The sequence below is a fragment of the Meriones unguiculatus genome, chromosome 1 (genome assembly GCF_030254825.1).
Source record: "Meriones unguiculatus strain TT.TT164.6M chromosome 1, Bangor_MerUng_6.1, whole genome shotgun sequence".
NCBI classification, from domain to species: Eukaryota; Metazoa; Chordata; class Mammalia; order Rodentia; family Muridae; genus Meriones; species Meriones unguiculatus.
This window is the reverse complement of record NC_083349.1, coordinates 6,057,079-6,071,913: the sequence shown is the minus strand read 5'-3', so window position 1 is coordinate 6,071,913 and position 14,835 is coordinate 6,057,079. Positions and strand designations below refer to the sequence as shown.

General features: G+C 51.5%; 2 protein-coding genes across 3 annotated transcripts in view; one reads left to right on the top strand and one right to left on the bottom strand.

The window, feature by feature from the left end:
- Nucleotides 1-9,890, top strand: part of Rusf1 (RUS family member 1) — a 25,856-nt gene extending 15,966 nt beyond the window's left edge. For both annotated transcript variants that reach the window (XM_021657894.2, XM_060380741.1), the window contains 7 exons: nt 5,214-5,284; nt 5,368-5,552; nt 5,636-5,693; nt 6,960-7,030; nt 7,836-7,979; nt 8,081-8,158; nt 8,696-9,890. In XM_021657894.2, coding sequence (XP_021513569.1) covers nt 5,214-5,284; nt 5,368-5,552; nt 5,636-5,693; nt 6,960-7,030; nt 7,836-7,979; nt 8,081-8,158; nt 8,696-8,793 — 705 coding nt within the window. In that variant the 3' untranslated portion in view covers nt 8,794-9,890. The remainder of the gene's footprint in view (nt 1-5,213; nt 5,285-5,367; nt 5,553-5,635; nt 5,694-6,959; nt 7,031-7,835; nt 7,980-8,080; nt 8,159-8,695) is intronic.
- Nucleotides 8,862-14,835, bottom strand: Slc5a2 (solute carrier family 5 member 2). Its single transcript, XM_021657892.2, has 14 exons — nt 14,702-14,835; nt 14,184-14,255; nt 14,006-14,110; nt 13,154-13,318; nt 12,754-12,859; nt 12,000-12,080; nt 11,620-11,849; nt 11,194-11,329; nt 10,847-10,954; nt 10,600-10,750; nt 10,340-10,508; nt 10,053-10,268; nt 9,395-9,524; nt 8,862-9,321 (listed from the first exon to the last, which is right to left on the bottom strand). Exons 1-14 carry the CDS (start codon nt 14,831-14,833, stop codon nt 9,098-9,100), a joined length of 2,025 nt encoding a protein of 674 aa, XP_021513567.1. The 5' UTR covers nt 14,834-14,835; the 3' UTR covers nt 8,862-9,097.

Here is a 14,835-nt window from a genome sequence, read left to right as displayed (position 1 = left end):
TCAGGGGTGGGGTCAGATCTGACTGCGCAGTCTTGGAGAGAAGTTCAAGATGATGGCAGCCCCTGCTCACTGCCTCTGTGACCAAGAGCGAACCTTTGCCCTCTGTAGGCCATATCCCTCCCTGGGAGCTGGATGTCCCGGTCACAGTTGGCAAGTTGAGGCTGTTAGGGTCGCCAGCCAGAGGCCTCACTTAGTAGTTTGGAAGGTCCTCTGGCCCAGGAGCCTCTTCTGACTGAGGGAATCGGGCAGAACGGGGCTGGGAGGGGCATCCCGAAGACTGAACTCCACAGGTGCGAGACTGTCCCCCGAACTTCTGTGCCAAGTACTCTCTGGGTTTCATCCTTTAATTCACAGCCACCCTGTGGAGTCTGTTATCTCTGTCAGACAGATGAGGAACGGAAGGCCTGGTCAGGTCCCAGGAATGTGAAGGGTTGATTCTGTTGCTGTTTACTTGTTTATTCCTTGTTGTAATGGTTGACACTGAATCAGGTTAAGAACCCATTCTATCCAGTCCTGTTCTGCCTAGTCTCACATTGTTTTGCTCAGTACTCCTAATATTTGTAAAGCAGTAGTCACATGCCAGTGTGTCCTCTCCATGAACTCATTGTCCTTACAATGTTATTGTGCCCATTGTGACCAAGTGCAGAAAGGCTCAAAGTCCACCCTTGGGCAAGTCCCTCCTCTCAGGAAATGGTTGAACTAAATCAAGTAAGTAGAAGCCAGGCCCTTCTCTCCAGCACCTCCCAGCTTCTCCTGTTTGCTCTCCCTGGACCCCCATCCTGCCTGAGCTCCAAGCTTTGCTTCTGTAGTGCTTCCTCAGTGAGGCAGAATGCCTTATAAGGGCTATGACCACTCGCTCAGTCCCATAACCAGCCCCTCCTTTTTGCTTGTTTCCAGGCAAAGTGGTTTTCTTTGGTGGTTCTTAGACTCATTAATCCAAGAATATAGAAAAGACTGTGTATGTGAAGGGGCACAGTGAAAAAACTACTAAAACAACTGCTTTATTATTGGAGGAAGGTTTTTATTATAGGTAAATAAGAGAGAGAATATCCAGAGACATCTGGGAGAGTCCGGAACAAAGAGAGAGGAAGTAGACTGGACATGGCCAGCAGAATGGACAGAGCCAGGGCTATTTTCAAGACAGGTGAGAGAGCAGGAAAGAATAGTGGAGATAGCAAGAGATAGAGACTAGAAAGATAGCAGGAGGGGGAGTAGAGAGTGGCAGGAGTGGGGAGGATGCTAGTGCAGGGGCTTTGAAATGTATAGCAAGCACTTGTGAGTAGGGACTAAGGAGCCTGGAGGTTAGCGTGGACTTGAGGTGCCACCCACGGCTGAATGTCAGTGGAGAGCCATGTGTCCCCTCTGCCAGAAGCGGGGAAGTGATTCCTTTTGAGAACAGAAAACCTGTGTTACGAGGTCCTGAGGAATGCTGGCTTTTATCTCAGCACCAGGATGTGTCGATAGTCCAGTGTGCTCACTTCTGGACATGTGGACTGCCTGAGACATAACGCTCAGAAGAAAGGTCAGGAGTAGTTAGTGTAAGAGATAGGTTAGGCAGAAATCCCAGCAGCCTCTGGGAGGAGGAATAGAGAAAGGTTAACACCCTTTAAGTTAGGCATGGAAAGAAATAGCTTTTAAAAAAAAGGAGAAAGCCCTCCCAAGAATGTAGGTGGCTCACACAAGCTAGGGAAAGAGTCCAGAGAGCACCCAGCCCGCAGGGTGTACAGTGTGGGTGTACAGTGTGCGGTCGTCACGGCCCCGCCCGTGTGTGCTTGCGGGCTTCATTTCACATACTCTGTCAGCTGATGCCAGGGTGAGGAAAGGCAGACATTGTCGAGTTAAAAGCCACAGCTGTCATCTTAAAGGAAACAAGAGATAATTTATTCTGGAGCCATTCTAAGTAACCATAGCCCAGGAACACAGAACTAGGTTGCTCCAAATTCCATGTCCCAACATGGAAGCAACTTTATGAAGTTTTTATAGTTTTACAGAATAAAGAAAGATATGTATCAAGGCAAGTTTAAAATACATTGGTGGATATATCAGAGAGGCTCAACAGAGACAGGGTTTTTTTTTTTCTTTCTTCTTCTTCTTCTTCTTCTTCTTTTTTTTTTTTAATGAACCTGGCTTAAGAGTCAGTTCTTTAGTTAGAATGTGAAACCTGTCACATTTAGTAGAAACTTTAACAAAACAAAATCTTCATTCTTTAAGGACGTTAGCTGCAGTGTTTGGAGCAGGATGGAGTGCGCAGTGCGTGCAGGTGAAGGAGCCAGGCTATTGAGTGCATTATAACAAGAGACAGACAAGCATAAACCAAAACCAAGTGGGAGCCCTGCACGCTGAAGTACCTCCTGTGCTTGCTGCCTCACAAGAGCCTTGGGAACACACTCTGGGCCCGAGACCAAGCATCCTGTCTTCAGCTACCTAAACCCCCTGGGGATAAGCCCCTAAGTGTAGCCCCCAAAGAAATAGAAACAGTGGTTTGTTCCCCTCCCCAACCTCTTCCTCCCTCTCTCATCCCAGACCACCGGATCCCTGCTGCCGGCATCTTGGAAGTATCTCCTGTGCTGAAGTTGAATCCAGTCTCTAAGACTCTCTAAAAAGTAAACAGAAATAGAGAGAACCAAAAACCGAATGGTTTAAGCTCTTTGTTTTAAAAGAGTGTGGGTTAAAAGTACAGTGGGTGCGGTTTTCTGTTTGGATTTTACCTCTAGGATCATTTTGCTTGGGAATAAATGTTTTCCTGTTACAGAGAAAACATCTGAGAGGTGAACCAGTAGATTCCAGAGTGATCTCAGCTGCAGAGACTTCAGTTTCCTGAGCATCAGGGCTCAGGACCCACAAGTTGCCATATTACCACCCACTTCTGGAATTACCCTTTACTGGTGCCACTCTTTAGAACCCCAGACTGTAAGCCCTGTCCCCGCTTAGAACTGTCCCTGTAGAGAACAGAAATGTAAGCTGGGAGACACCTGCAGGTACCAGCACTCAAAGCTGTAGGCAGTAAGGTCCTACAAGGACTCTATCTATGGTGGTGGGGACGCCCGGGAGATGTCACAACCTCTTCTTCATGAGCAGAGACCAAAAGCAGGAACAAGAGGAGAGAAACTGGGGAGGACGGCATTGCATACAGCAGGGTGCGGGGGAGTTTGGGGCTCCTACTCTTGTAAACTTTCAGGCCAGAAGTTAAGAGTTTCAAAGGACCATCTGAGTGTGAATTGACTATAAACAAGACATAAAGTAAAAACAACTGTTACATACACAGTGTCTACCACTATCAAGATTATAATGAATACAATCCACTTCTGCCAAAAAAATATCTAGAGATCCAGTTCTTAATCTGTTTATGAATGAGATATTTGGCATGGTCTCAGTCTGATTTTATAGATCTTATAAAGCAAAAACATTACCAGAATTGTTAGGAATATACAGATAACATTTTGTTTAAATGGAATTGATCTTGATTTAAAGCTGCAACATGCTTTTGTGGTACTTCCAGTCCTATAAAGATAACCTGCCTGGGCCCCGCATGCCTGGACCCTTGGGGTCAGGCACAGAGCTCATAGCAGCCTCTGTGCCCAGAGCCACTTCTCATGGTGGGTAGAAGTCTAGAAAGTTTAAAGGCTGAGGAGGGCAAAGGGAATGTAGAGAAGCTTGGGATATGTAAATGAATGCTGGCAGAGTGGACTGCCAGTGTCATTGGGGACCCTGTGGGCAGTGGCCTTCTTTTCCTGCCCGCATGATTTGGCTGCCACTGCTGCCTACACATACCCTGTAGCCACATCACCACCGTCGAAAGCCACGCCCATGAGGAAGCAGATGCTGGCTCTGTCATCATCACCCTCACTTGGGCTCTGGGCCCTTAAAGTGGGCTCTGCCATCATAGTCCTCCAGCCCCTACAGAACTCCCAAGTTTGTGGGTACACCAGGCATCTAGGTGTGCCTCAAGGCCTGAGGCAGAAGAGAAGATAAAGCCTGGAGACAGAATGTTTCAAAGAGAATCTTGGACAACAGTTAGCTGAGGCTTTCGAGGAACCTCCTTGGGACCCCTTCCTGGATCCCACGTGTTACCGGGGAAACTAAGGTTCCTTTTAGGGGTTCTTAGTCACATGAGTGAAGGACTTTAGAAACAGACTAAGAGGGAAGCCCAAAGATAATTTTATTAGAGTTTAAGAGAAAAACACAGTACAAGTTAGTGAAAAGTCTCAGCAGCCTCCAGAAGGGAAGACGGAGAAAAGGTCACACCCTTTAAGTTAGGCACAGAATAGAAATAGATTATTTTAAAAGGGTAAAAGTCTACCAAGAATGGAAGTGGGCTAGTGAGCTGGGGAGCGTCCAAAAAGCACCCAGCCATACTGTGTGTTCCTGTGTCCCCACACCCCTTTTTATTTCTGTGGCTGTTTGTTGGATGATGCCAAGATAAAGAAAAACCCCAGTCGTCCTTGAAACCTGGCTCCTTTCACGCCAGTTTCTATGCTCACATGCTCATGTTGTATTGTTGCAACCTCACATGGCTGCTAGGACTGACTTTACCTACGAAAGCAGAGGCCCTTTCTGCTTCTGAGCACCCAGCCGCCTTGATCGCTCCTTTACTACTCCATATGAAGCCCTTATCCTCACAGCCTATCTCCTTGCAAGGAAGGCTGGGAGCAGAAAGAGCTCTTGAGCCTCAGGGGTCCTCTCTGTCAAGACCAGCTTTCCCTAGAATTCTGATGGTTCGGAACCCCAGTGCATTCTTCTCTAATGCATTGGGACAGGCAGCAGGGTTCTTTCCCTAGGGTGTCTTCATTCCAGCTATTAGAAGACTCTGGATACATTGGTCCACAAGCAAAAGGTCAAGGCCTGCTCATTGCCTTCCTGGGGTCCCTTGTTTGCCAGTATTGGATACCAAACGATTAAGAGGGACCCACTTTTTCTAACGCCCTGTAGCCCAGAGTGCCCCGTGTAGGTTATTTGGATGAGTCACGGAAAACAACAAAGATGTGTCCCAAGGGTGTTCTAAGGGTCCTGTGTCTACTGAGCAGAGACATCCCCAGCATCTTTTAAATAGCAGCTCACTCAACAAAACATTTAAAATGTAGTTGGCTCTCCCATCAGGGTGGGGAGCACTAGTTGGTTCTAAAGCAGTAAGGTTTATAATAAAAAACCCACCAGAGGCCATTCCTCCTGGATTGACAGGAAGCCCTCTAATGTTCAACTTCTCTATTTTCCAGGAGACAGTGGTGAACCTCGCTGGGCTCCTGGTCAGCCTTTTGATGCTTCCTCTGGTATCAGATTGCCCAAGGTAAGCCAGGAGTGAGGCTAGGGCGAAGATGCCCGGCTCAGCCTCTACCTGTGTATGTTGGCTACCTCACTCTCTTGCCCCAGCCTCAGCTTCGGATGTTTCATCCTCCTCACTGCTCTCCACATCTATGCCAACTACCGGGCAGTCCGAGCCATCGTCCTGGAGACCTTGAATGAAAGCCGCCTCCAACTGGTCCTAAAGCACTTCCTTGAGAGGGGAGAGGTGCTTGAGCCTGCTTTAGCCAATCAGATGGAGCCATTGTGGACAGGTGACTCAACCCTTTGGTCTTGGGTCCCAGTGTTTCCCAGCCTTTCTCCTCTGCCTGAGCCTCCTGACTCCAACTTTCAACAGGTTTCTGGCCGTCCCTGTCTCTGTCCCTGGGTGCTCCCTTACGCCACTTGGTCTCGAGGTAAGTGGCCCAGTACCTGCTGCTCCACACACTTCCCACATTCGCTCCTGTCTTCATTTATACACCGATTTTGGCCAAGTCTCACTGTATATCCTGTTTTAGGTTGGGAAGCAGGGAACAGAAGAGAGTGGATATGTTTCAGCAGAAAACTGCCTTCTAAATACCCTGTATATAGCCCACCGACAAAAGCACCCCTCAGCTTCCTTACAGTGAGTGGTGGTGAATGTAGAAACTCATGGCCACCAAGATGCGCAGGATAAATGAAAGATGTGGCCCCTGAAACAAGTCACTTACACTGTCCCCTCCAAGGCTCATAGAGCATGGTAGAATTGGGGGTAGGAAGGATGGAAGATGGAGCAAAGAGCTCCGAGATGCCATTTTCTATGCCTGGTATGACCTGCTTTACTTTTATTTTTCTGTCATAAACACTGTGACCAAAGCCAACTGGGGAGGAAAGGGTTTATTTGGCTTATAGTTCCCGGTCATAATCAATCATCAAGGGAAGTCGGGGCAGGAACTAAAACTAAAGTCATGCTGTTAACTGGCTTTTTTGTGCAACACTGGCCTGCCTGCCTATGGATGGTGTTTCTCTTAGTGGGCTGGACTTCCCAAATCAATTTTCAGTCAAGAGAATGTCTCACAGACATAGCCACAGGCCAGTCTGCTCAGGGCAGGCCTTCGGTTGAGGCTCCCTCTTCTCTGGTGACCCTACGTTGTATCAAGTTGACAAAAACTAAGCATCACAGAGTACACCCAGCAGTCATTAGCGCACAGCAGTAGCCACCTGCACTAAGTCCACACAAAGCTGGCCAGCCAGGGGGAGAGGACACTTATCTGTTAATGGATTCTGTGAGAAGTTGTGTATCCACTGCTGAGCTCCAAGCCTGTGGTCATAAAGAAGGCCCTGGCTAATCTCAGGGGGCCACAAAACAAAACAAATGGACAGTAATATGAGAGAGGGATTTGTGGGAGAAGGAAGAGAAGAGGGTGGGAGGGTGTAAGTGGTCAGTACGCATGATGTATATATGTAAAACTATAAATAATAATCTCAGTAAAAGAGATGTTTACGGATGAAGGAAGGGTGCACCCGGGCGGACTGTATACAGGAAGGAAGAAGGTGTGGGAGAGGGGTAAAGGTAGTAGCTAGGAAAAAAAGGGCAGCGAGGAGAAGGTCAGTGGCAAATGGAGAGTTAAAGCCAACAGTTTGACCAAGTGGGTCCTCCTGCCTTGCTTTCCCCAGCCCTAGTGCGCTCTTCTCTCCCTCAGTGTCTCTGAGCTGAAGCAGCTGGTTGAGGGCCATCAAGAACCATACCTCCTTTGCTGGAACCAGTCACAAAGTGAGTGTGCTGCATTCCTCCAGCCTCCTGAGTTTCTATGACTCCAGGCCTCCAATTCCCGGATAGTCTGGAGGTTGCCTAGAGTCCTAGAGAGTGCTCCAAACCGAAATTTTAGTGCACACCCTAATGAATTTACTGTCTATAACAATGGTTCTCAACCTGTGGGTAGTGACCCGTTTGTGGGTCGAACAGCACTTTTGCAGGTTTAAAGGATCGGATATCCTGTGTATCAGACCGCTACAGTATGACTTATAAATAGTAGTAAAATTACAGTTTGGAAGTAGCAATGAAAATAATTTTGTAGTTGGAGGTCACCATAACTTGAAGAACTGTAGTAAAGGGTCCCAGCATTACAAGCTGAGAACCGCTCTATAACAGGAAGCTACGTTGCCCTATTACTTGTGGCTTTTTGTGAGGATTGAATAGGGTGATTGTAAAAAGGACTTTATACATCGTAACATGTTCAAAAAAGACTATGGCTGTTGGCTCCTCTGGAGATCACTTTGTCTCTTACCTTGAGTCCTTGTTAGGGAAACAAGTCCTCAGGATTGCCGATTGTTTGTGTTGTATTAAAGGCATTAATTTTCACTGGTGAAAGAAATTACCTCATAGAGCGACTGTGAAATTGTACTTCGAACTAAGCATTTCAGTTTGGCTAAATAAACAACTGAAATTGAAGTTGGAAAGGAAGGAATGGGGAATCCATGTTTACAATGGCCTCAGGCAGACGAGTGAATCAGAAAGATGGGTTGAAGGCATTTGAGAAATAGTTCTTTTCTGATCTTTGTCCCTTGGGTCTTCCCAGACCAGGTACAGGTTGCTCTGAGCCAAGATGCAGGCCCTGAGACTATTTTAAGGGCTGCCACTCATGGGCTGGTTCTCGGAGCCCTCCAGGAAGATGGACCACTTCCAGGAGAGCTAGCGGAGCTGAGGGACCAGGTTCGGGCTGGTAAGAGCTGCATGGTCTAGTGCTGATTACAGCAGAGGTGAGAAAGGGTGGGCTATCTGTTCTACTGAGGATGTGAGAATCCCTGATTTTACACCCACCAGGTCCTACGAAAGCAAGCTGGATTCTTGTCAAGGAGACACATCAAGTGTTGGACACACTGTTTCCAAAGTTCTTGAAAGGTAACATCAGCCCCTGGGTTCTTCAAGCTTGGGTCCTGAATGGGAGAGAAAGTACTGCTTTTTGTTGTTGTTTTTCAAGACAGGGTTTCTCTGTATAGCCCTTAGCTGTCCTGGATTCACTTCGTAGGCCAGGCTAGCCTGGAACTCACAAAGATCCGTCTGCCTCTGCCTCCCTGAGTGCTGGGATTGCAGGCACGAGCCACCAAGCCCAGCTAAAGGACTGCTTTTATCTGTGGTCTTCAGTCTGGGTCACTGTCCCCCTACCTTCAGGATTGGAGTTTAGGATGGTCTCTGACACTCTGTTGATATTGGTAGTCCATAAACCTAGTTAGTCTTAAAGCATCTACTTCATTCTCCCTCTTTTCCATGTGCTATGGCTGATTTCTCACTCCCCAAATGAAACTTGAGCTCCATTTTCTGCCAGCAGAGGAGCCCATAGAGAGTGAAAGGCTGCACGGCCTGAGCCTCTGCTCACATAGCCCATCCCAGGCTCAGCCCAGAGCTTCCGCCCTGCCTTATCCTCTGACCTCTTCCTAGGGCTGCAAGCTGCTGGCTGGAAGACAGAGAAGCACCATCTAGAGGTGAATGAGTGGAGAGCCACATGGCCTCTATCTCCAGAAAAGAAGGTGTCATGAGCAGCCCGGCTGGGGGCCCGGAGCCCAGGACAGGGGCCCTGAACAAGGACATTTCGGCTTCACCAGGATGTTGGAAGGGCAGCTTTATTTTTGCACGGGCAAACTGCTACAACCAGTTGGTCACCATCTTGTGGGAAGTGATACACAATCAAATGGGCTGGACCCCAGGTAAAGAGGAAGGGAACCAGTTCCTTCCTGCCACATTCTCGCCCGCTTTCCACGATCCACTGCGAGCGAGCTCCCTTCAGTCTGTGAGGCGCAGACATGCCATGGCTGCAGCGCGTGGTGTCCAACACATTCGACTTCAGGCATAAAAGCCCCAGAGGAACACAGCTACCGTCATCATGAGCAGGGCATTGAGGTTGACGATCCGAGCCCAGCTGGGATCCTCCCTGATATCCTCTATCCTCCTGGTTGCTGCAGCCGTCTCCTCAGTAGTGGGCGGAGGGCTCCCTGAGGCACTCCTGCTCATCCCGCAGAACCAGAGCAGGCACTGGCGGAGTGGGCCTGGAGCTGGGGCCTGGACCTCTGGAAGAAATGCGAGTGCACAGTTAGTTTGAAGGGAGTTAGCTTCAAACTAAGGCTCCTGGGCGTGCCTTACCTTCGATCCCCACTGCGTGCTCCTGGCACCCATTCTGCACAGGGGGAGGTGCTGGACTTTCTAATTCCTGAGCATCCAGGTCCTCCCGCTCCTCCTTGCTGTGTCGGAGACTGTAAACCAGGCGGTGGAGCTGGGGAGTTAGGGAGAAGGGACTAGGTGGGAGTTGTGCCCTCCACGCCAGGTCCACACTGGCACAGCAGCTTTGTCGCTGCCCTCCCCAGCCTCCCTCTTCTGGCATGTGCACTTGCTTGGGCTCAGGTCACTCAGACTCTCCTTTCCAAGGTAGCCTTTGCCTCCACACTGAACCCCAAGATCCTCATCCAGTATTAAGTCATTGGCCCTTTCCACTTCCAATGCTTTACCCCAAGAATTGTCTACACCCAGAATTGTACTTCTTCAGGCTGGTCTTAAGTTCTGATCACAATGTATTTTTGTGTCATTTGCTCTGCTTCCCAGAAACTTTAGTTAAGTAAATGTGCTTGCCCTGGACATACAACCTCGTACTCAACTCCCTGCCTTCTACCAACACTCGGTGTGAAATGTTGAGTCTATCTGCGGGCATTCCTTGAAGCAGACTGGCTAAAGGGGTGAGAAACGGTTCATTCCTCCCACACAGTTGATGTTTGGTCTTCCGTTTCCTCTGGGGGCTGGCACTTACATGCTTTTGAGGAATGGGTGCAGTGCACAGGGAGATTACAAGTGTGAGGAGGCCGGAGCACACGAAGAGCACAATGGCAAAGTAGAGGTAGTGCACCCGGCAGAGGAACGCCGGGCACGCTGAGGGCCGCACGCAGCTGCCCGTGCCAAAGAAGAACTCGGGTATGAGGCGAGCGAGGCCCATCAGCAGGCCCCCAACCAGGCCCCAGAAAGCACCCTGTAAGAGAAGCAGCATTAGCTTCCCAGGATGACCCTGTCACCCCGGTTCACGGGCGCGTGCCCTCTCACCTTCTCATTGACCCGGGGCACGAAGAGTGCGAGCACGAAGACTGCAGACACTGGAGGCGCCAGGTAGCTGGAGACGGACTGGATGTAATCGAAGAGCTGCCCGCCCTGAGCTGCCTGCACGACCGGCAGCCAGGCCACCGACACTGCCACGATGAAGACCACCCAGAGCCTGCAGCAGAAGACAGGCTTCAGCGAGCGCCCACTTTCCCCATTAGCCTCTGCTGTGTGTCCCTGGAGCAGGGTGGGGGCCTGGGCCACACCTTCCAACTAGCAGCAGCTCCTTATCACCTGCACGAGGCCGCAGACGCGTGTAGATGTCCATGGTGAAAAGTGTGCTGCTGCTGTTAAAGATTGATGCTAGGGAGGACATGAGGGCGGCCAGCATGACCGCTAGCATGAGCCCACGCAGACCTGTGGCCAACAAGAGCCGTCAAGCTGGCCCGTTAGCGTGTTCAGGGTAGTGAAGGATTGGCAAGAGGCCAAGGGCAACCCGCTTCCAGCCCTCACCATTGGGCATGAGCTTCACAACAAGCCGTGGGTAAGCGATGTTAGAGCAGCCCACCTCAGTGCCGCACACCCGCTTGCACACCTCGGGCACCACACATGCCACTTCATCTGCAAGAAAGAAGCCACACGGTGGCCAGGAACAACTAGGATCGCCGAAGCCTCGGGTGAGCTGGGAGTTCTAGAGATGGCACTCCTGGTGGGAAGCAGGACTGAGATGCCAGGTTCCCAAGTCTTAGTGCAGTAGCAGGTATAAGAGACAGACACTTGGATCTTTGCACAAAATGGAGGGGGGGGGTGGCGCTGGACGGGACACAGGACCGTTGAGCCTGGTGTGATGCAGACATTACCTGGGTAAAGAATGCGGCTGATCATGCCGGGCATGACCATGAGGAACATGGGCATCAGCTTCAGGTAGCCACACAAGATGCATCCAGCCTTGATGTGAGTCAGGTTCTTCCCGGCCAGGCAGCGCTGCACTATTACCTGTGAGAAGCGGCCAGCTCCTCGGGTCATCCCTGTAGCTCACCCCCGCAGGCCTCGTCTCCATGCTGCATGGCCCCTTAACACCAACCATCACCCCGACTCCAGCTCTTACCCAACCTCCAGCTCCTCCTCCATCTCCATCCTCCAATCCTCCCGCTGGTTTCTGACTTTTTAGTCCTCCCCAGCATGAGTCCACCAGCTCAGGCCCTGCCTTCAGCCTGGCTCCAGCACAGGGCAATTAGGGCTGTATCCCATGTGTGCGCGCGCACTGCTCCACACCTCGGCCTCACCTGGTCGCTACACCAATACCAGCCGGAGACGATGGTAAGCCCCAGGAGCAGTGCAGGCCATGGCAGGTCTCCCGTCACGGGGTCACGCAGTAGGTGGTAGGAGTCAGGCCTTGGCTGATAGCAGGTGCTGGAGATGTTGCCAACAGCTGGATCCGTGGACACCGTCAGGGAAGTCACTGCGCCCAGGTATTTGTCGAAGAGACCCGAGTACCCGCCCACTTCATGGAAAGCTGTGCAGGCAAAGTCGTGAGGGGATCTGACCCCGGTGTGAAGGCCCACCTTAGGACCCACATGGAGAGACACGCAAGGTTCCAGCCCCTACACCGAAAGCTCCATGACAGCAAAGACCCATGTCCTGCCCACACGGGGTAAGCCCATACCGTAACCAGTGAGGATGAAGGCCCCGGCAAGAATGACAAAGGTCTGCACGGTGTCTGTGTACATGAGTGCTGCCAGGCCCCCTGCAACAAGCCTGAGTCAGGAGGACAGCACGGCTGCTGGTCCCGGCACCATGTTTTCGAGACTTAGAAAAGGACCCATTCTAGAGGACAAATTTTATAAAAACTGGTGCTAGCCTTGTACATTGGGACACCAGAAAACAGACTTAATACTTTCTTAGCCAGGAATCCGTGTGGTGCAAGATTCCCACAATACACTGCTTGGCCTGTTCTCTCAACTGGATCCTGGGTAGTGGGTCGGGGATGATTCCTCCAAGACCAGCCCCCTTTTCATCCTATCCTGCAGTAGGCCTCCAAGCCCACTTTGGCACCACTCTACCCATTCTCTGTATGATCCGGGATCCTGGGGAACTGCACTGGATTTAGCCAAAGGTCTAGGAGACTGACCAAGTCAACTCTTCTGACATGCAAGAAGGGCAGGCGCTGCTGAATTCTTTCCCTCATTCTCACTCTGGAGGCTCACCCAGTACTAGCTGGGTGTCTGACCTTTCAATCCAATCCAAGGGACACTGGAAGAAAGCCGCTTAGTTTTCCACAGCTCTGACTCCATTTGGACTAGGTCACACTTCCACATCTCTCTGTCCCACTTGCCTGTTCCCCCACTTCCGTTCCAGGCCAGCTCTCTCCTCCCACCACTGAGCACCCCTCCTCCCCACCGCCTCCCTCGTGCAGCCACCTGTCACAGTATAAATCATGGTGATGCCCAAGAGGGCAATGACAGAAGCGTAAATGTTCCAGCCCAGGGCCTGCTGTATGAATACTGCCCCGGAGAACATGTCCACCTTTCAGGAGAGAGCAAACACAGATCAGCGCCAACGGCAGCGACCCAGATCCGCCTCCTGCCCCCGAAACCACCCATCCCATGTGGCCCCACCCCGAAAGTCCACCCGTTTTTCAAAGGCCTGGTCTTCCCAGTCTTCCACTGCCCACAGCCTTGGAGACCTGCTCTCTCCAGGCCCTCCCCCTCGTGCTGAGTCTTGCTCTTCTCCTTGGTCCCGCCCCCTCCAGAGGTCTCTGAGAACTCATTGGTGGTTCTACCTGTCGAAGAGTCTGTACTGCCCACCGCACGTGCTCACCGAGATCTTGGTGAAGATGTACAAAAAAAGCGAGAGCACCGACAGGTAGAGGCGAATACGGTGCCCGCCAAAGCGCTTTCGTAGGTACTGAGGCATGGTAATCACGCCGGCCGTCAGATACACAGGCACGAAGAGCCAGCCGAGGAGCAGCACCACGAAGAGCGCCTGCGGGAACACGTGACAGCCAGGGTGACTCTGTCTTAGCGTCCTAAGCAGGCCTGTCCTCGCACCCACGACCCAGAGGACTACAGCGGAGGAGCCTGGGCCCCGGCAGGCAGGGAACAGAATCTTGGCATCTTCCTGGCGTTGCCGGTCCATCTCTCCCAGGAACGTCTCTACCGCCCCTCCCTGCCTCTCTAGCAAATGAACCTGTGTGTGCAGACTTTTCAGATGGTCCCCAGCACCTGCTGGGCGGAGCTGCCCTTCCTCCTTCACCCACCCAGCAATTTTATGCTGGAAGGCTCAAACTCATCTCTCCAACCCTCCAAGGTGAACCCAGGCCCAGGGCTTGGTCTCCTTGTTCTTACAAAGAACTTCAGTTCAGTCTAGGGATGCCCACAGCGTCAGAGAACATCGGCGCAGGTACTCCATCTGTGACCTCCTGCCCCACTTTGGAGTGGAGCACATGGGTCAGGGCCCACCGAGGACTGATGCTGATGCTACAGAAACTCAGGAGCGGGACCTGCCTGTGCCCTGCTGCCTGGAAGCACGTGATCCCTGCTCCCAGTCCGACCTCACCCCCCAACTGGGCTGTTCCAGCTCGTTCCTATCCCCATGCCAGGAGCTTCCCTACAGTGTGATCTTTCCAGGAGTGTCCCCTGGGGTGGGTTATTCTAGAAAAGAAGACCTCACATTCCACTCAAATCCAGCCACAGCCAAGCCGCTCGCTGCACCGGTCCCTGCCAGGCCCACGAAATGACCGCTGCCGATGTTGCTGGCGAACAGAGAGGCTCCAACCTGCATCAGAAATGGGGGTGAGCTGGGCTCTTCCTCCAGGGTCCCTCCCATCCCCCGGCCCAGCCTCTCTCACCGGCCACCACACCATGCTTCGTCCTGCCAGGAAGTAGCCACCAACTGTGCCTCTGTTGGTTCTGAACATGGACTGGGAAACGGGGGGGGGGGGGGGGGGGGGGACTGGGATTGGGGCACATCTCTGAACTCCATTAGCTTCCTCACCACATTCCTCAGCCTTGTTTCTGGCTGAAGATTAACCAGCACTCTGCTCCCCAGATTGTCTATCCCCTCACCCCTAACCTGCTCCCAGATGCTCCGAACAGCCCAGGCCCTGCTCAGCCATCAGGCAGACAGGGAAACAGACTTCATTTAGAAGGCTGAGCTTAATGAAAACCCACTGATCCCCCAACCCTCTTTTGCACAATCCAGAAGGTTTGAAGACAAAGAATTAAAGATCTGCTTGCCTACTAGACCTAGGTTTCTCCCTCAAATATCCAAGCACCCTCCTCCCACCCCTCTCTGGGGTCTCTTAAATCTTTACCCTCAAACCCACCCCAGAGGCAGCTTCCTATTAAAACCCCTTCAACTTCTCACCCACAAGCCAACACCAATGACCAGCAGGAAATACGCAGCAATGACCACAATGTCAGCAGGATTGTCAATTAGGACCTTCTGCTTCCCAAGTTCAGAGCCTTCCTCTACGTGCTCCTCCATTCTCTCCAGCATCT